This window comes from Armigeres subalbatus, chromosome 3 (genome assembly GCF_024139115.2).
Source record: "Armigeres subalbatus isolate Guangzhou_Male chromosome 3, GZ_Asu_2, whole genome shotgun sequence".
NCBI lineage: Eukaryota > Metazoa > Arthropoda > Insecta > Diptera > Culicidae > Armigeres > Armigeres subalbatus.
Window position 1 is genome coordinate 350153080 of NC_085141.1, and position 21111 is coordinate 350174190.

A 21111-nucleotide genomic window follows, 5' to 3' on the forward strand; every position below is an offset into this window, starting at 1 on the left:
AAGCAACAGATACACTTGCCTTTGGAAAATGTTTAAGTCATGTCCAAGAAACTGTTTAATTTATTACGAGATGCAGAGAATACACTATTTGAACGATCACCCAAGCTAACTCAGCAAAATGTAGTCATGTAACTACTGTCCTAATGTTGGTTTTTCATTACAGCACCCAAATGAGTGCTACAATGATTTTTTTGCAATTCCTGATCATAATACCTGGTTTACAGTTCGTCTTTGAGTGATAAAACGGCCTACTTTTCCATACCAACGAAATGGGTGCTTTAATGAACATTATGCAACTCAAATGGGTTGCATAATATTCATTATAACACTCATTTGGGTGCTATAATGAAAAACCAATATCAGAACAGTAGTTACATGACTACATTTTGTTGAATGTGCTTGGGTAAGTGCTCAAATAGTCTCGCCGCGTAATACATGAAATAGTTTGATGGACATGACATCAAAAAAGAAAAATACATCTATCGCATCACTTATCGAACTTGCAATGCGGCACGGCAACATTGAATCTGATTGTTCTCTGCAGCTACATAATTTATTGGCAAAAATGATCATGTGGAATATCAAATAAAAAAAAACCCAGAATAATCCACCTAGCGGTGATGGTGCCTTTCTCGCGCAAAAAGGTAATAAATGTAGCCTTTACGCTTACACCTCGATGATGTACAAGAAAGGCAAAACAGTTACACCGTCTAATGTTATGATAGAAAATTTACACTAGTAGACGACAGATGGGCTGCGAAATGGTGAGTTGACATCCGGGAAGGGGCGCCTAACATAGCTCTGGTCCTCACAAGTTCCAATACTCACGCTTCCACGGGTCTTTCGATGACAATTGACCACCAGCTAAGGGTTGCGTACTTAGCTGGTAGTGCAGCCTGGGCACTGTTGTCCTTCTGACATCAGCTAGACTGAGAGGGTGCGTCCTGTGGGGTCTGCCTAGGATGTGGTGGGGTTCGACAGTGGGCTCTTTTCAACTTCTATAAAAAGCTGCATGTGTCCCCAAGCAGGCCCTATCAAAGCGACCGTGTGCCGCTCAAAGCGCACTAGCCTAGTCCTGGTGTTGGGTGGGACTTTAAACAAATTGACCCGACTGACCGAGCGTCTGTTCACCAAGGAGGTGCGGCTCCAACAGCGTCTGTTCTGGCATCCAGCGGCTGAGTATGAAATGCTATTCCCCGGAAGCTATACCTGAGATGGCAGCCCCATCCCGGTGGAGAGGGAACCTTGGGCCAACAACCTACTGTTCCCGAAACATCAATTTGTTCGAGAATCCGATAATGAAAGAATACGGACTGATTTTACGGCGACGACTCTTAGCGCGCAACAACGGACACGAATAGGAACATGGAACGTTTTAACCCTAGCCCAGCAGGGTAAATTGGCACAACTTGCCAATGAGGCACGCCGCATGAAGCTTGAGATCCTGGGACTGAGTGCGTTGGCCAAACTTTGGAGAACACAGAACGCCGTCGGCACAAGTTCTTCTATACTCTGGTTTACGAGGTGAACACGCTCCCCGGCATCGTGGAGTTGGTTTCCTACTAAGCGCACAGGCACACTCTGCGCTTATGAAGTGGGAACCTATAAGTGAAAGGATAATCGTTGCCAGATTTAGAACACGGGTTCGAAACCTTACTATAATCCAATGTTATGTGCCAACCGATGCTGCAGATCGGCAAGACAAAGAGAACTTCTACAGTCAACTCAATGCCGTCGTAGATAGAATTCCGAAGGGTGATATCAAGATCTGTTTGGGCGACTTCAATGCAAAGATCGGATCCGACAACTCGAACCATGAGCGCATTATGGGACGCCATGGTCTCGGAGAAATGATGCGAAAACGGAGAGCTGTTCGCAGAATTTTGTGGTACCGTCAACTGGGGGGAAGATGATCATTGAGGTGAAGATGATCATTTGATGTGTCAGTCAAAAGTGCCAATTTTTTTTATGAAACGGTAGTCAACAATATTCTGCGTTCAAGTAATGGTACCGCTAGGTAGAAATCCGAGTTTTTCGATTATAATCATGAAAATGTATTTTGTGGAAGAAAGAGAGAGATAGTCATAAATGACGCTATTTTCGTTTCAAATATTGACTTCGTAGACTTCTTTACGTAGTAAATTCAACATTCATACAAATAACCTAGTGTATTTCAACTATTAGGTCATAATGATTTTAAAGCCTGTCCACGTTAAATTTCGGACACTGAGACAATGTCCAATTGATTTGTAGCCATTTCATCACTTTGACAAGAATGAAAATATGCTCAAAGAATCACATAAAGCGGAGAGATTCAGCTGTCATGTAAATTAATCTTCTCAGTAGTTTGTGAAAATTTTTAAAAATAGCATTGGATGATGGGTGTCCGAAATTTAACGTGGACAGGCTTTAGTAGAGTTGTTTTGATCAACTTCACCCCAAACCAGATTACTAAAAAAATGTGTGATAATTTAATTTATTTTAATAAATGCGAACGCATTTCAGAAAACTAAAGTTGTTGATTATTGCAACGTAAAGCAGTACATGTTTTGAAAATATTTGTTTCGATTTAAAATGTAAACACACATTGTTATTGCATGTTTTATCTTAAAAATGATCATCTTCCCCCCAGTTGACGGTAATAACGACATGGTGATCAGGGGATCGCTCTTCCCTCATCGACCTGTTCACAAGGTCACGTGGGTCTCCCGTGACGGCTTTACAGAAAATCAAATCGACCACATCTGCATCAGCCGAAAATGGAAACGGAGCCTTCTTGATGTACGGAATAAACGTAGTGCCGATATCGCGTCTGATCATCACCTCCTCATCGACGAAATACGCCTGCGCATTGCGCGGATTCGTCGGCAGGAGGAAAGAGTTGGACGACGATTTAACACACGCCGACTGGAAGATGCCACGGTGAAACGGTCCTTCGTTGAAGAACTGGAGACGCGTGCTGCAGATATTCCGGAAGCGGAAGCGTGGAAGACCAATGGACCGCCATCAAGAATGCCTTCATCACCACCAGCGAGAACAATCTGGGCGAACTACGCACCCAGAGTAAACAATGGATCTCCGATGAGACCTGGAGAAAGATAGAGGAGCGAAGAGAAGCCAAAGCCGCGATAGAGCGATCGAAAACCAGAGGAGCCAAAGTCTTAGCCCGTCAACGATACGCGGCTCTTGAGAAGGAAGTAAAACGCTCATGTCGACGGGACAAGCGAGCGTGGGCAGACTCTCTGGCCGACGAAGGAGGGAGAGCCGCCGCAACCGGGGACATTCGCCTCCTCTACGATATCTCACGACGCTTAAGCGGGGCGAAGATAAATGCAACGATGCCTGTGAAAGACGCGAATGATCAGTTATTGACCGACCTAACTGACCAGCTGAAACGCTGGTTCGAGCACTTCGAACAACTTTTTCAAGTGCCAGCCAGGCCATCACCACCTCGGCATGATCTGCCTAGGATCCGACGTATAACATGCGTCAATACCGAAGCTCCATCACTGCTAGAGATTCAAACAGCCAACCAAAGCATGAAATCGAATAAAGCCCCAGGGGTCGACCGCATATCAGCCGACATGCTCAAAGCTGATATGACATTCGCTCAACTACTGCATCGTTTATTTCGTAATATCTGGGACACTGCAACTTTCCCGATCGACTGGATGCAAGGTATCTTAGTGAAGGTGCCCAAAAGGAGTGACCTGACTGTATGCGATAACTGGCGAGGCATTATGTTGCTGTGTACCGTTCTCAAAGTTCTGTGCAAAATTATCCTAGCCCGGATTCAGTTGAAGATCAATGCGACTCTCCGGCGGCAGCAGGCCGGATTCCGTGCCGGAAGATCCTGTGTGGACCATATTGTCACGCTCCGCATCATTCTGGAGCAGGTCAACGAATTCCAAGATTCCCTTTACTTGGTATTCATTGACTACGAAAAAGCTTTCGACCGTCTCAATCACGAGAATATGTGGGGCGCCCTGAGACGCAAGGGAGTTCCTGAGAAAATCATCGGCCTCATCGAGGCACAGTACGAGGCCTTCTCGTGTAGAGTGCTGCACAATGGGGTCTTGTCCGACCCTATCCGGGTCGTAGCTGGTGTGAGGCAAGGATGTATTCTATCACCGTTGCTGTTCCTCATCGTAATCGACGAGATTCTGGTAAATGCGATTGACTGTGAACCAAACCGCGGGCTGTTATGGCAGCCTATAACTGCGGAGCACCTAAATGACTTCGAATTGGCGGATGATCTTGCACTCCTCGCGCAACGGCGCTCTGATATGCAGAGTAAGCTCAACGACCTTGCCGAGCGCTCCTCTTCGGCAGGTTTAGTCATCAACGTCAACAAAACCAAATCGTTGGATGTAAACACGGTGACTCCTTCCAGTTTCACAGTAGCCGGGCAACCAGTGGAGAATGTTGAAAGCTTCCAATATCTTGGTAGCCAAATGGCGTCAGACGGCGGTACCAAGATCGACATAGGCGCACGGATAAAGAAAGCAAGGGCTGCCTTTGCGAGTTTAAGAAATATCTGGAAAACAGGCAGATAAGTGAACGCACCAAAATACGAATTTTCAACTCTAACGTGAAATCTGTGCTGTATTCGCTAGCGAAACATGGCTGCAGGTGTTAATTAACAAATGCCTGCGGTATATCATTCGGGCTTGGTGGCCCAACAACTGGATCTCAAATAACGAGCTTCATCGTAGTTGTCATCAGAGCCCGACAGCAACAGAAATTTGGGAACGGAAGTGGGGCTGGGTCGGCCACACTCTACGTAGGGATGGAATCGAAATCTGTAAACAAGCATTAGACTGGAACCCAGCGGGACATCGCAGCAGAGGCAGACCCAGAGGCTCATGGCGGCGAAGCCTCAATAAAGAAATAAAAGAAGTCGACCGAAATCTAACCTGGCAACAGGTTAAAGCGATAGCCGGGCAACGCTCAGGATGGAGATCTTTCAAGTCGGCCCTTTGCACCACCGGAGGTGTACAGGATCCATAACAGTAACATAACAGACGACAGATGGCTCTGCCAAAAGTTTCTCGAATTTCCTATATTCGAATTTTGACTTTCGGACAATTTCATAGTACTATGAAACTGAACGAAGAGCATACTTATGCCTAAATGCGTGCAACACGAGCATCTTTATAGTACGATGAAACTCTTAATGGGAGCAAGCCATGGATAAACTTTCAAAATATTCATAGATGCAAGGCATTTTTCATAACACATTATTGTTCTATGTGACTATGTCTCATCACTATTTTAATATTATCTATTTTTTACAATTTGCAATTATTATGAAATTCAATAGTGATCAACAGCGTTTTAGTCTCTGGCGGATGCAACTTGTTGCAAGAAAATCGGTTAAGAGTTTCTATATGAAAATTTGGCTAATGTTTTTTATGGCATTTTGTGCACACACACGCACACACATACACACACACACACATACGCACACACGGACAGACTGACATTTGTTCAGTTCATCGAGCTGAGTCGAATGGTATATAACACTATGGGTCTCCGGGACTTTTATCAAAAGTTCGAATTTGGACTGAAATGATAGCCTTTCGGTACAACTTAGTTGTACGAGAAAGGCAAAAAATTTTAGTAATCAAATTAAAGTCCATTTTTCATTATTGCAAAAAATAGCGTGTGCAATTCGTTGCAAAACTCGATTTTTCCAACACTTTCCAGAACACTAGTATTTATCCGTACAACTTGAGCTGAAAAAATCATCTTTTTGCAACTAGTTGCTCAAACTTCTATTATGCAACCCATTTGAGTTGCACAATGGTCATTAAAGTACCCATTCCGTTGGTATGGAAAAGCAGGCAATTTTATCATTCAAAGACGAACTGTAAACCAGGTATTATGATCAGGAATTGCAAAAAATAATATTTTATTCATTTCTTGAAAAGGGCGAAACTGATCAAAGTATCGGCATGAGCAGTCCATACTCAAACTTCTGCATGCTTCGTGGTGGTGACAGGCTACGACACTCCTCAGCATGTGCAGATCACTCACTCTCTTTTTCATGCTAACCGTTCAATTCCAACTAACCAATGACAAGTTAGGCATGCTTGTTGTTTGCTGCCCAGGCACGACAAATTCTCTGCAAACTGTAGGCAATCTGAGTGGTTGCATTGTTGCAGTCGAAACTGCGTTACACTTCTGCACTACTTGACACATCCACTCAATAAAGGGTATCCGGGGTTGTGTCCGAACTGCAAACATCTAGCATTGCTCTTATTTCGACGTCAGCGCAGTTAGGGCAGTCGGGGATTCACGCATGCCCAAACCTGTGAAGGTACTGTCGGAACCATGGCCTGACTGAAATTGTATCAGATGAGGTCATAGGGTCTCCCCACCCAGCTCGATATGATACCTAACATGCCTACCTACCTTTCGAAAAGACATCCCACTCGCGCTGCCATATGGCAACCGGAGCCACCCTGATGCATTCGCGGGCTCTTCTGGTGCCACGTAGCTGCGCAATTGACCCCGCATGAACCACCATCAAGGTTACGTCACCGGCGAAGCCAACGATCTTGACACCAGGAGCGAACTTGAGTCTCAGAACCCCGTCGTACATAAGGTTCCATAATACCGGGCTCAGTGTGGATCCTTGTGGAACTCTTGCAGAAACAGGAACGCATAGTCTCAGCGCTGGAAAATGAATTGTTAGTGATTCGACTATGCGACCAATTTGGGAAATCTCGGGCTCATTCAGCAGCCGCCAAGTTGCGAAGGCCGACGGAGGTCCTTCGTAGCTTAGTTGGTTAAAGCACTAGTCTAGTGTACTAAGGGTCGTGGGTTCGAGTCCCATCGAAGGTAAAATGGTTACCTCCAAAACATTTTTCAAATAAAAATCTTCTACGTAATGTACATATTCACATCTGAGTTTTCAGAACATTTTAAACAAATGTTTCTATTTAGGCTTATTAGAATTAATAGTTTTTGAATAGGGTACTCAATCGATTCAACTACCTATTAAATTCGATACATACTTACTTGGTATCTATGTATGTATGTTCGCTAACTACTTCTAAACCACTTGGCCGATTTTAACTAAATTTGGTACACACATTCTCTATCCTCATACAAAGTTAACAAAGGGGTGGTAGGGTCATTTTTGAGAAGGGGAGTGGGTTTTGTTTAGAAAACGAACAATTCTGTGTAACTTTCAACACCGAGGTCCGATTTCAACTAAATTTGGTACACATATTATCTGTCTTGATAAGAGGATTGTAGAGGGGGTGTTAGAGTCATTCAGAAAAGAGGAAGGGAGTTTCTGAGCTCATAGTCCGGCCCGGCCAATTTCCAGTGAACTGTAAAATGAAAGACATTTTTGCGCAAACACGAACACTCAATTTGTTCAACTGATTCATTTGGTATACAACTTTATGGGCCTCCGGTCTACAAACACTTTGTTTTCGGAACGAAGATAAACCATTCAGAATATCCGCACATTTAGTGTACGAAAAATGTGAAAAAAATTGGGGTACAGTACCAAACTGATGCATTTTAAAGATTCTCTAGCGTTGAGACACTGAAACAAATGTCCAAACATAAGTGTCCAATTTTGAACTTCCGTTATGGTTGAATCACACCTAGTTTAAGAGTTTCATGTCTGTATTAAATAATTTAAAAAATGTATAAACGTTTAAAATACATCCGGAAAAAGCTTGTTAATCGTTGAATAATCATGAACCCTAATATAAAAAAACTGAGTGAAAATGTTATGAAAAAAAATTGGCGTTACTGATAGATGTTTATTGATTTCAAAAAAGTATTCACAATACATCGCACATCTTCAGAGGAATTCATCTCAATAAACAGCAGTTACTGCAAGCGTCGGTATTTACCAGCACAACGTGAACCCGAAATCCTATCCTTTAAATCCGAAATTGTTCCACCTCGGTAGATAAATTCCGCGTGGATAAATTTGTCGTTCATCGTACCATCCAATGCCCATCATCACGACCAACATCCCGGTACCCGGCATAACAAATTTTCACCCGACCGACCCGAGTGTCGCGCATTAGTCCATTCCGGACCACTGCACAAACGTTGGAAACAGACTGCCTGGCTACCAACAGCCACCCCAATGCAATGGCAACATGTTTCGCTCCCATCCATCTCACAGGTATTTTCTAATGAATGAACTGTAAAACGAACCACCCGGTATGCCAGGCAGAGCTGGCATGCAAGCTGCCCTGTGCCGGCGCGGATCGGGTTCTGTCATCCACAAATGTAACGACCTCCATCCGATTGCTTTGCATTGAATCATGTCTATCTCCGGTAACCAGGAGCCCCGAGTTCCATCCCGGCGACGACGACGCTCGGCATTGTCTAGCGCTCGCCCAGTAGTCTTGGCAGTTGTTTTCGGTCTTTGTTGCCGAATGTTTTGAAGGCAGAGGCAAACAACAGCCAGCAGGATATCAACGAATCGGGAGAAATGTGAATGGATCTTAGAGGATCGAAATAGCTACACTATGGATAGAAAGTTCTAAGAAGTCACAATTTTAGCCTTTCCAAGAATAGGTTGGTCTCTAGCCATCATCGGTTCCGTCGAATTCACCGGCAGTTCGGTATTCCAACCAACCAGCGAGAAAAGCCCTCTTTTTCGCTGAATGGAACTTGCAAGTCAGCGAATTGTAATTTACAAAATGGATACAAAGTGTGGGAGCCAAAGAGCGAAAACACAAAACGAGGAAAAAGCGACATATTGTTAGCTATGTAGTCCGAGTGAGCGCAGCTTCCGGATGTTATTTTTTGTTCTGTTCAAGTCACATTGTTCGCATCTCGGGAATTCTTTCCCTTCCGTAGCGAGCATTGACGTCCTCTCGTCGGGACAATACACGGAGCATGGTCTTTAGCCTAAAAATGACTGTGTTTTCCCTCATTTCCATTCTGTGTGCCCATTGATGCCGCGTTCCATTCGATTCAGTTCGATTTGGACGTCTCCTACAATGGAAAAGGAAACAAAAATCGAAGAAAAATAGACTTTGCTGAAATAACAGAACCGAACTGACCCGACTGTTCCTTTCCAGCTGGCTCCATTTTCGGTTTATTCTGTTTGATTCCAAATGAACCTAAACGAGCTAACCGAATTTGTTTCAAGTTCGTCCACGATACGATTGAAAAGTTATATGAGCGGCTTGTGCTTCATTCGTTATATAAGACACCTTATTTGGGAAGTCAATTGCTGTCACCCAATATGTATGAATCGACCACTGATATAGCTCAATCGGGCGTTGTGGCCGAAATATGGCAGGGCCACATTTATCAAAAATGTTCATAACCATCCACTGATATAGTGGTATTGATTTATTGCGCCTTGGAACTACAGCAGGGCAGCCGTTGTCGCGGGCTCATTGTATGCTCAGTTACACATAATCTGTGATCTTTTCTGGGGTATAAGGAATCATCGTTCGATTAGCCGGTGAACGAGTAAGATAAATGTTTTCCCAGACTCAAAGTGATGCTAAACTGATGAATTCTTGTGGAATACATGACGATGTTTCGGTTGGAGTGCAAAAAGATACGATCCGAAGCGATTGCATAGGGATAGCGTTCGATCGTTATATGTTTCTTTAAAAATTTTAGTGAAACAGCAATGAATTCCACTAAGTTCAATTTGTTTCTATTTTGCTCTCCAAACCAGGTGCCGAATGGAAGCTGTTGACTGAAGACGAGAAGCGGCCATTCATCGACGAGGCAAAACGGTTACGGGCGATGCACATGAAGGAACATCCCGACTACAAGTATCGGCCGCGGAGAAAACCAAAGCCCATCCGGCGCGACGGCTATCCCTACCCGATGACGTACCCCTCCGTGCCGGTCGACGCGCTGCGGGCAGGTGAGTGGATGTCCAATTGTAAGCACTTTTTTATTCTTATATTTTATAACTAATATTAGGAACTAATTTTAACACTAAGTAGAAGAGATACCGGTTAGTCTTTTTTACAAATTCTTTCAAATGCTTTGTGATACTAAACAAATGTCTGTTCGAATCCCGAATAAGAATATATTCGAATCCTTTATTGGACACATAGCGTGGAACAGAATCCCTTCGGGGATTCGAACAGAATCCCTTCGGGGATTCGAACGGAATCCCTTCGGGGATTCGAACGGAATCCCTTCGGGGATTCGAACGGAATCCCTTCGGGGATTCGAACGGAATCCCTTCGGGGATTCGAACGGAATCCCTTCGGGGATTCGAACGGAATCCCTTCGGGGATTCGAACGGAATCCCTTCGGGGATTCGAACGGAATCCCTTCGGGGATTCGAACGGAATCCCTTCGGGGATTCGAACGGAATCCCTTCGGGGATTCGAACGGAATCCCTTCGGGGATTCGAACGGAACCTTCGGGGATTCGAACGGAATCCCTCGGGGGCTTCGAACGGATACCCTTCTGGGATTCGAACGGAATCCCTTCGGGGATTCGAACGGAATCCCTTCGGGGATTCGAACGGAATCCCTTCGGGGATTCGAACGGAATCCTTTCGGGGATCTGAATGGAATCCTTCGGGGATTCAGAATGAAACCTTCGGGATTCGAACGGAATCCTTCGGGATTCGAACGGAATCCTTCGGGGATTCGAACGGAATCCTTCGGGGATTCGAACGGAATCCTTCGGGATTCAGATTCGAACGGAATCCTTCGGGATTCGAACGGAATCCTTCGGGGATTCGAACGGAATCCCTTCGGGATTCGAACGGAATCCTTCGGGATTCGAACGGAATCCCTTCGGGGATTCGAACGGAATCCTTCGGGGATTCGAACGGAATCCTTCGGGGATTCGAACGGAATCCTTCGGGATTCGAACGGAATCCCTTCGGGATTCGAACGGAACGGAATCCTTCGGGGATTCGAACGGAACTCTTCGGGGATTCGAACGGAACCTTCGGGGATTCGAACGGAATCCTTCGGGATTCGAACGGAATCCCTTCGGGGATTCGAACGGAATCCCTTCGGGGATTCGAACGGAATCCCTTCGGGGATTCGAACGGAATCCCTTCGGGGCTTCGAACGGAAGCCATTCGGGGATTCGAACGGAATCCCTTCGGGATTCGAACGGAATTCCTTCGGGGATTCGAACGAAATCCCTTCGGGGATTCGAACGGAATCCCTTCGGGGATTCGAACGAAATCCCTTCGGGGATTCGAACGGAATCCCTTCGGGATTCGAACGGAATCCTTCGGGATTCGAACGGAACCTTCGGGGATTCGAACGGAACCTTCGGGATTCGAACGGAACCTTCGGGGATTCGAACGGAATCCTTCGGGGATCTGAACGGAACCCTTCAGATTCGAACGGAATCCCTTCGGGATTCGAACGGAACCTTCGGGATTCGAACGGAATCCCTTCGGGGATTCGAACGGAATCCTTCGGGGATTCGAACGGAACCTTCGGGGATTCGAACGGAATCCTTCGGGATTCGAACGGAATCCTTCGGGGATTCGAACGGAATCCTTCGGGGATTCGAACGGAACCTTCGGGATTCGAACGGAATCCTTCGGGGATTCGAACGGAATCCCTTCGGGATTCGAACGGAATCCTTCGGGATTCGAACGGAATCCTTCGGGGATTCGAACGGAACCTTCGGGGATTCGAACGGAATCCTTCGGGGATTCGAACGGAATCCCTTCGGGGATTCGAACGGAATCCCTTCGGGAACGGAACCTTCGGGGATCTGAACGGAACCTTCAGATTCGAATGGAATCCCTTCGGGGATTCGAACGGAATATCTTCGGGGATTCGAACGGAATCCCTTCGGGGATTCAAACGGAATCCTTTCTGGGATTCGAACGGAATATCTTCGGGGATTCGAACGGAATCCCTTCGGGGATTCGAACGGAATCCCTTCGGGGATTCAAACGGAATCCTTTCTGGGATTCGAACGGAATATCTTCGGGGATTCGAACGGAATCCCTTCGGGGATTCGAACGGAATCCCTTCGGGGATTCAAACGGAATCCTTTCTGGGATTCGAACGGAATCCCTTCGGTTCGAACAGAATCCAGAAACGGAATCCCTTCGGGGATTCGAACGGAATCCCTTCGGGGATTCGAACGGAATCCCTTCGGGGATTCGAACGGAATCCCTTCGGGGATTCGAACGGAATCCCTTCGGGGATTCGAACGGAATCCCTTCGGGGATTCGAACGGAATCCCTTCGGGGATTCGAACGGAATCCCTTCGGGGATTCGAACGGAATCCCTTCGGGGTTTCGAACGGAATCCCTTCGGGATTCGAACGAAATCCCTTCGGGATTCGAACGGATCCCTTCGGGATTCGAACGGAACCTTCGGGGATTCGAACGGAATCCTTCGGGGATCTGAACGGAATCCATTCTGGGATTCGAACGGAATCTCTTCGGGGATTCGAACGGAACTCTTCGGGATTCGAACGGAATCCTTCGGGGATTCGAACGGAACCTTCGGGATTCGAACGGAATCCTTCGGTGATTCGAACGGAATCCCTTCGGGATTCGAACGGAATCCTTCGGGGATTCGAACGGAATCCCTTCGGGATTCGAACGGAATCCCTTCGGGGATTCGAACGGAATCCTTCGGGGATTCGAACGGAATCCTTCGGGGATCTGGAACGGAATCCATTCGGAGATTCGAACGGAATCCCTTCGGGGTTTCGAACGGAATCCTTTCGGGGATTCGAACGGAATCCCTTCGGGGATTCGAACGGAATCCCTTCGGGGATTCGAACGGAATCCCTTCGGGGATTCGAACGGAATCCCTTCGGGGATTCAAACGGAATCCTTTCTGGGATTCGAACGGAATCCCTTCGGGGCGACCGGCATCCTTTCGGGGATTCGAACGGAATCCCTTCGGGGATTCGAACGGAACTCTTCAGGATTCAAACGGAATCCTTCGGTGATTCGAACGGAATCCTTCGGGGATTCGAACGGAATCCTTCGGGATTCGAACGGAATCCTTCGGGGATTCGAACGGAATCCTTCGGGATTCGAACGGAATCCCTTCGGGGATTCGAACGGAATCCCTTCGGGGATTCGAACGGAATCCCTTCGGGGATTCGAACGGAATCCCTTCGGGGATTCGAACGGAATCCCTTCGGGGATTCGAACGGAATCCCTTCGGGGATTCGTACGGCATCCCTTCGGGGAATCGAACGGAATCCCTCCGGGGATTCGACCGAATTCCTTTCGGGGATTCGAACGGGGATTCGAACGAAATCCCTTCGGGGATTCGAACGGAATCCCTTCAGGGATCGAACGGAATCCCTTCGGGGATCGAACGGAATCCCTTCAGGGATTCGAACGAAATTCCTTCGGGGATCCGAACGGAATCCCTTCGGGGATTCGAACGGAATCCCTTCGGGGATTCGAATGGAATCCCTTCAGGAATTCGAACGGAATCCCTTCGGGGATTCGAACGGCAGAATCCCATCGGGGATTCCAGCAGAAACCCTTTGGGGATTCCAACAGATTCCTTTTGGAGATTCCAGCAGAATCCCTTTGGAGATTCCAGCAGAATCCCTTTGGGGACTCAAGTAGAATCCCTGGGGGGATTCGATAAGAATTCCAATCAAGATTCGCAAATAATCTTAACAAGGATATTAACAGATTTGAACAAGTCGAATAAAATCTCAGCAATAAATCCTCGTGATGGGAATTCTTTTATATCCCGGAAGGGCATCTGTTCGGATTTCCTTGAGTATGTGTTAGAATCCCTGATGGGATTCTGTTGCAAACTCAGAGCAGGTTTTTATGAATATCATATGAGATTCAATTTGAAACATCAATATTATTTTGCTTGAATTCCAGAGTGAATTCTGCCTGAATGCCAGTTTCTATTTCCTTTTGAAATTTCATTCCATTTTCCATTTCATTCTGGTCGAATCTTTGTTGGGATTCTGTTAGAATGACTGATGAAATTTCCTTCGAATATATAATGAGATTTTGTTCCAGCAGGTTCTGTTGAAATTTCGGATGGGATTCTGTTAGAACTGTTAATATTAAGAATTCTATGACTAAATCCTTCAATAATATTCCTAGATGTGTCACTTATTGGAATTCACGAATTAGTTATAGTTTATGGATTTTTAAGAAGTGTTTCCTAATAAAATAGTCAATGTGCGAATACGTTCTTGGCTTTATACAAAATTGTTGGTGTTTTGTGATCTTATCGTTAATTGAAACAAAAATGTAACTAACTACAACAACGAGACTAAATAATAACCTTCTTTGTTTAGAAAATGAGTCATGGTAACTAATCCAACGTCCTCATTCAATCTTCAACAGGCATCACACCCAGCTACTTTGCACCAGGCGCTCCCTACCACTTAGGAAGTCATTTGTCACAAGCTAGTCCTCCCACGTCACAGGTAAGTTCAATTATCTCAATCCTCGAGTTTGTTTTTCGCTCAGCTCGCCTTGGACCCATTCATAATTTCCGAAAGCTATTTGTTACCTGCGCATCTGTTGCCAGCACTTATTGCGTACAAATCTCGTAATTTTCCCACGCTACCGTCTTCGTCGCATCGCGTCGTCACGACAAACCATTTCGCTTAAATCCTCCGAGCCAAGATCCGACGCGTCATGCGAGAACGATAATCTAGTTTCGTCGGAATTGAGTTGTTGTCGTTGGTTGTGACGACGAGGATGATTTCGATCGCCACTCCAAACAAAACAAGTCACGGAAGGGAGTTTTGTTCGGTTTTTGTCTCGAGTGGATAATTGGATTTTCTCCGAGTATGCCTTCGCGGATTGGATGTTGTGATTCGGAAATCTCATCAAAATCAACGACATTAGCTTTGTGCGTTGGCTTCTTCGGAGGTTGTGAATCCTTCGCAGCAACAACAGTTGAATGGACGCACAGTAGTTGAGATCATTCATGCGGTCCCAAGCCCGTCATATAATATGCAGACATCATCAGTGAATCGAAAGATCTTGATATCGTCGCTTCTGTTAGATTACGGTTGGCTGCTTTGGTGCTGCTGATGGTGTTGGAAGCTGTCACTGTCTAATATAATATGTGATTTGTCATTATGCAGCACTCCACACGTTTCATTGTTGGTGGATTGGTTGCTGGTGCTGTTGGTTTTTGGACGCGCCGGGCCACCTCACAACACCGTCAGTCAGTTAGCTGAAAGTGGTGGCGTTAAATCGAATGACACATTCTTCTTGTCTTCGTTTGTATCTCTGCCACTACTGTATTCTGTGAGGTGAATGATGGAAGCTAATTTTCGAAATGCTGTGACAGGAAATGAGCGATTTGTCATAAATATAAGTGAGTGGAATGATATTTTGTGTAGGATGATTATTTTCTTATTTGCATTTTGAGCAGTGTTAGAAAACACATGTAACGATCAGAATGGCATCAATAAAACATTAACATATAATCAATGTGGCTACTAAGCAAGACCAACTGAGGGTGGCTGTGTTTAATTTCCGGACCGGACTAGAACTTTTTCGGGTTTGAAATATTCTCGACTTCCCTGGGCATACAAGTATTATCGTGTTACCCTCATGCAGTGGCGTAACTTTTTGAAAGGAAGGTTCTTCCCAGGCTTCCGAATGTGGATGATTTTCTCTCTTCTAAGACAATATCAGAATCCTTCCCATGGCACTGCCACTTATTTTGCTGAACTGAATGAAATATTATCGCTAGCAACACCTTCTAAATGCCTACAAACTTTAAATTCAAAATTTTACGATTGCCGAAAATCCAACAGCCAGGATCTCGGCAATAGTTTTAACGACATCTCGGTAAAACTTTTACCGAGATTTCGTTAAACTTTACTAAGTCATCGGTAATTGTTACCGATTTCTAAGCTGTTGAAATCTCGGCGAAAGTTTTGCTGAGGTCGGCAAAATAGTTTAAGTGTGTATGATAGAACCTGGCGCCCATACATACTTCGTAGGGCAAAGGAGCTTAAACTGGGCGTGAATATGTACAAGTGCATTGAAGGCTTTTTATCAGATCGAACTTTCCAAGTACGTTTCGACGGTAAAACCTCAACGACTAGAGTTCAAGAGACCGGCGTACCGCAAGACTCGGTACTCTCGGTCACTCTTTTATTGATTGCAACAGGAAAGCAAGCTTTTTCTACCGGAGTGAGACTTAAAAAAGCCATTGAAGCAATACATACATGGGCAAAAAGCAAACGATTTGAACTGTCAGCTAACAAATCCACATTGCTCCATGTCTGCCAACGATATCATATCGAACCTTAAAAAGAATAGATTTGAAATCAAGATCAACGGGGAAAAATACGTGACATCCCATCAGCTAGAAATCTTGAAGTCGAACTGGACAGATGTTCTTTTAAGAAGCATTTCAGATTAGGCATAGAATCAGTTAAAAGGCGTATCAACTTCATAACAGCAATTGCAAATCATGGTAGTAAAGAAATTGTATGGCGAATAGGGAAAGCTATATGCCTATCGAAGATTTTGTATGGAATCGAGCTTTTCGAACTGAAATGGGTGAAACCACTACAGCCAGTCTTCAATCAGTTATTACGTGCGTCTTCCAGAGCTTTCCGAACATCACCATCAATAGCGATGGCCGTGGAGAGTGGCATTCTTCCATTTAAGGAACAAGTTCTTCTAACTATGGTGAAAAGTTTATGCCGAATCAAAGAAAAATCTAGAACCAAAAAACCTTCTCTTAGAAAATCATCCGACTTGGCGATGACTGGAAAAGTTATTCCACCGGTACAAAAGCTTCGCCATCTGGGTCGTCGGCCGTGGAATGCACTCAATTCATCTATAGACTGGACAATCAAAAATAAGTTCAAAGTAGGACAAGGTCAAAGCTCAAGCTATTATGTCCAGAGTACTGAACGAAAAAAATACTGCTTTTGAAAAAAATCTTTACGGACGGTTCTAAGCGGGAATCCAAGGTCGGTTTTAGTAACATCCGACAAGTCGAGTCAAGTTCGAGACATTAAAGATGTTTACAATATTTCTAGACTAACATTTGAAAAGGGCGTAACAGCCAAAATTTATTTCTTCTGATTATATAAAGCTGACATATAAAGCTATATATGTAGACGAGAAATTAGAAGGAATAAATTTTGGTTGTTACGCCCTTTTCAAATGTTAGTCTAGATTTGTGATCAATTTGATTCTACCATAGTAGCCCGGATTTTGCATTAAAGGTTTGGTCGATATCTTCAATGTCAAATTTACTGTTTTGGTTTGCTTGTTCTCAAATTTGGCTATTGTGTGTGTGTGTGTGTGTTTCATCCTCTATCCCTCATCCAGCCGGGGGCGTTGGACAAGTAGTACTACGAATAATTTGATCAAATCTAATGCTAGGGTAAGACGGTATAATATGCCCCCCCTAAGGCAAAACCTCGATAACTTTTTACTTTTCATCGCAATTTATGCAAACTTTGTGTTATTTAGTAGTGCAAGAAGTCGCAAATGCATTGCCCGTGAGTAGTCATATAAAAATATTACAGATAACACGTAATAATGCTTTTTTGAAAAGTCGTGAAAAAATGGATTTCAAAAGGTGCCTGGGCAATACGCCCCACCTTAGCCAGAGACGTTCCATAGCCCTTCATTAGTATTTCATCAATCCCATAATAAAAAGGTTACAAATCCTTATGTGCTCGACATTAAAAAACCAACATAAGTCCATTTAATCAGGTTTTATTTACATTTCAATAATTTCCATACAATTTGAAAGCAATTGCTGCAAGCTCGCCGCGCTTGTGTCCAGTTGGTAAGGGCATATCGTCCTGCATACACTGGGGCGTTTTGGCCAGTAAAACATATTTTCGAAAATCGTTACGTTTTTGAAGATGGAAGCAATTTTATATCATATTAACCACTGAGAAAAGTTATTTTGTTGCCCAACTGAGTGTTCCCGTGCAAGTTTTGCGGACAGTATGCTAGCGTCGCTCCAGAATGTTGAGCAAACAAACATAAAAAGTTACATCAAAACTGTCACTTTTTGTATTTTGCTATTATTTTCAATATGTAGGGGAAACCGCCAAATGTTGAACGGCTAATTTTGTCGCCTATTGTTGAACTCCCATAAGAAATGCACGTGCGTTCAACAATAGGCGAAGAAATTAGCCGTTCAACATTTGACGAATTACCCTAATACAAAAATACTTCCACATTCACATAGTACGATGGTTTTACAAATATTTATAGGTACCAACTGATTTTGACCCTTAGTTAGTTATAGTTTTCTAGAAATCAAAGAGGGGCGTTTTGGCCAGGTGGGGTGCATTATACCGTCTTACCCTACTTAATGGTGCCCTTTTTGTTACGAAGGCTAGCACGGAAAAAAGGATCACTTTAGAGGTAAGACTCCTCATCAAGTTTAGTTTAGATTGGGATGTACTAGAGGTTCGTAACAGGTACAACAAAACATCGCATAGACGCCCTAACTTGTACTGACTACTCAGGGAGTAGCCACCGAGAAAAGCCACCGCTGCCAACTAAAGCCTAAACCAGATGCCTGGAATTCCCACAATATCCGCGGCGATAGCCAGCAAACGATTCCCTGTACGTATATAATGCTTGGTTTATTCAAAATATTAAAAGAAAGTTATCCATATGAGAGTAATTAAATTTACCACTTACCATTGATATGAGTCCTGCCTTTCCTTATTTCTCAGTCGTATACATCCTACTTTTGATTCGCCTAATTTTTTTCAAATCATGTTCTTGTTTGTTATTTTTGCCATGTGTTCTAATTTGTTAATTTTTTTCTTTTTCTTTTCCGTTTTACTCTTGTTAGTTTCATAAACTTTGCCATTATTGCTTTTCGGTATGTCTCATATATTCACAACCTCAGAAGTTTAAGTTTTGAAATGTATTAGAGAAAATATACAAAATTGTAAGCTATCTAGTGTTTTTCCAGTTTGGTATAAAAACAAATTAACATTGAAGGACGTTACCAATGTGGCATGTTTGTAACACTTGTTAAATCAAATGTTCTGAGGAATAAATGATGTATTTTCCAAATGGAGTAAAATACACATTTATAGAATTAAATTTCCATTCAATCAGTATATCCAATTTGAGTTCATTATATAACGCTTCAATTTCGCAAATTTTGCTACAACTGTGGCATAAAAATGTTGAAACTAAGTGTATTTATGATTAGTCGGTTTCTCTAGTTTTTATTGATTTATTTTATTTTTGCATTTCGTTTCAAATGATTCGTCAGCTACGTAATATAATTAAAGGCTGATCGCTTACCTCGATGGAGCCAAAATGGATTAATGTCCTTCCATCTACTTACAAATGATTGTCAATTGTTATATGTAGATTGTAGTAAACTCCCACACTCCTAACACAATTTTTCTTTTTTTTTTACTCCTTCGTCTTTGTTAACAAATATTCACTCGAAATACATTTCCACTAAGAGTCCGCCATCCGGAAACCTCCCTGTAGCCCACAACTGTCCAGGCGCGGCGTCACCCAGTCAAACTGATTTTTTCACCTACAATGATATTCCGTTCACTGTTGCACGACACGTATAATGCTTTTTTTCTTCTTATCGAAACCTAAACGAGCCTTTTTAATAAATTTTAAGAAAATTTGGGAAAATTTGAAAAATTTTGTGGCAGAAAAAACGAACGGCACCGCCTGCGCCCGTCGATTGCTGCGATTCAGACCATCTCTCATCTTGAAATTCTTGTCCTCAAATTTGGCTATTGTGATGAAAAACATGGACATCTGACACGTAGAGTACCGCCTTGAACAGTTGATTCAAAAGCGTGACTAACATCTAGGTTACTTCGACCTAGCAGCCAAAGTACCAGTACTGCAAGTGTCAAACCGAAGATGGTGATGAAACCAAATATGCACTATAACATGATGCATGAATTATAGCCAATTGATGCTTGTTGAAGCAGTGGCGTAGTCACGGTGGTGGTTTTGGACATAAAAGCTCCCCAGAGACAAAATTTTGAGAAGAAATTTTTTTCCAAGAAAAAATGTTCTGAAACATCACCAACCAGCACCCCCACCCCCCAGACCAATTTTCTGGCTACGCCAAAGTGTTGAAGCATAATTTGGCAAAATAATTTAAATGATTACAGCGCCACTAGCGTTCTACTACTTAAGCTTCTACTATTAGGACACACGCGTATTACAAAAAGTCATATATATAAAAAAACAAACTCCTGATATAACGCTCTAAGCAGCAACAAATAAGCTGAAAACAAAACGCTAAAATATTTGAAATTAATAGAATTATGACACTATTTGCAGTAGATTAGCATCTTCCAGAGGTGAATGAATAAGAAATTACTTTAAAGTCTCCTAAATAAACACATGTCCAAGGGCTTGACGATCCCTCCCCAGGCCATCTGCGAGTTGTGGGGCTTGCCTAGGATGTGGTGGGGTTTGACAGTGGGCCCTGTTAAACCTCTATAAAAAGCTGCATGTATCCGCAAGTAGGCCCCACCAAAGCGACCGTGTGCCGCTCAAAGCGCACAAGCCCAAGTCCTGGTGTTAGGTGGGACGCTAAACAGCCCTGACACGACGGCCTCCGACGAGACAGGAGGTTTGCGCTGGCCCAATAAGCCGCCTAGAAAACCAATCATTACAAACAATATAAGAGATAATGCGACTCGATATAATCGGCAAAGACCTAGGCGACGAATACAGGATCACGATTGGAAGCTTGGAACATGGAATTGCAAGTCGCTAGGTTTCGCAGGTTGCGACAGGATGATCTACGATGAATTACATCCCCGCAACTTCGACGTCGTGGCGCTGCAGGAGATTTGCTGGACAGGACAGAAAGTGTGGAAAAGCGGGCATCGAGCGGCTACCTTCTACCAAAGCTGTGGCACCACCAACGAGCTGGGAACCGGCTTCATAGTGCTGGGTAAGGCAACCAATCAACGCAAGGATGTGCAAGCTGAGGATTAAAGGCCGTTTCTTCAACTTTAGCATCATCAACGTGCACTGCCCACACGAAGGGAGACCCGACGACGAGAAAGAAGCGTTCTACGCACAGCTGGAGCAGGCATACGATGGATGCCCACTGCGGGACGTCAAAATCGTCATCGGTGACATGAACGCACAGGTAGGAAGGGGGGAAATGTATAGACCGGTCATCGGACCGGATA

General features: G+C 44.1%; 1 protein-coding gene and 1 non-coding gene across 5 annotated transcripts in view; both read left to right on the forward strand.

Annotated features, from left to right (window-relative positions):
• LOC134226032 (transcription factor sox-2-like) overlaps positions 1-21111 on the forward strand; it is a 258455-nt gene that overhangs the window by 166456 nt on the left and 70888 nt on the right. For 3 of the 4 annotated variants that reach the window (XM_062706544.1, XM_062706541.1, XM_062706545.1), the window contains 2 exons: positions 9683-9895; positions 14300-14382. In XM_062706544.1, coding sequence (XP_062562528.1) covers positions 9683-9895; positions 14300-14382 — 296 coding nt within the window. The remainder of the gene's footprint in view (positions 1-9682; positions 9896-14299; positions 14383-21111) is intronic. The other variant, XM_062706542.1, reaches the window with a different exon arrangement.
• On the forward strand, positions 6776-6850 carry Trnat-agu (transfer RNA threonine (anticodon AGU)). Its single transcript has one exon. It is a non-coding gene; the product is annotated as a tRNA-Thr (tRNA).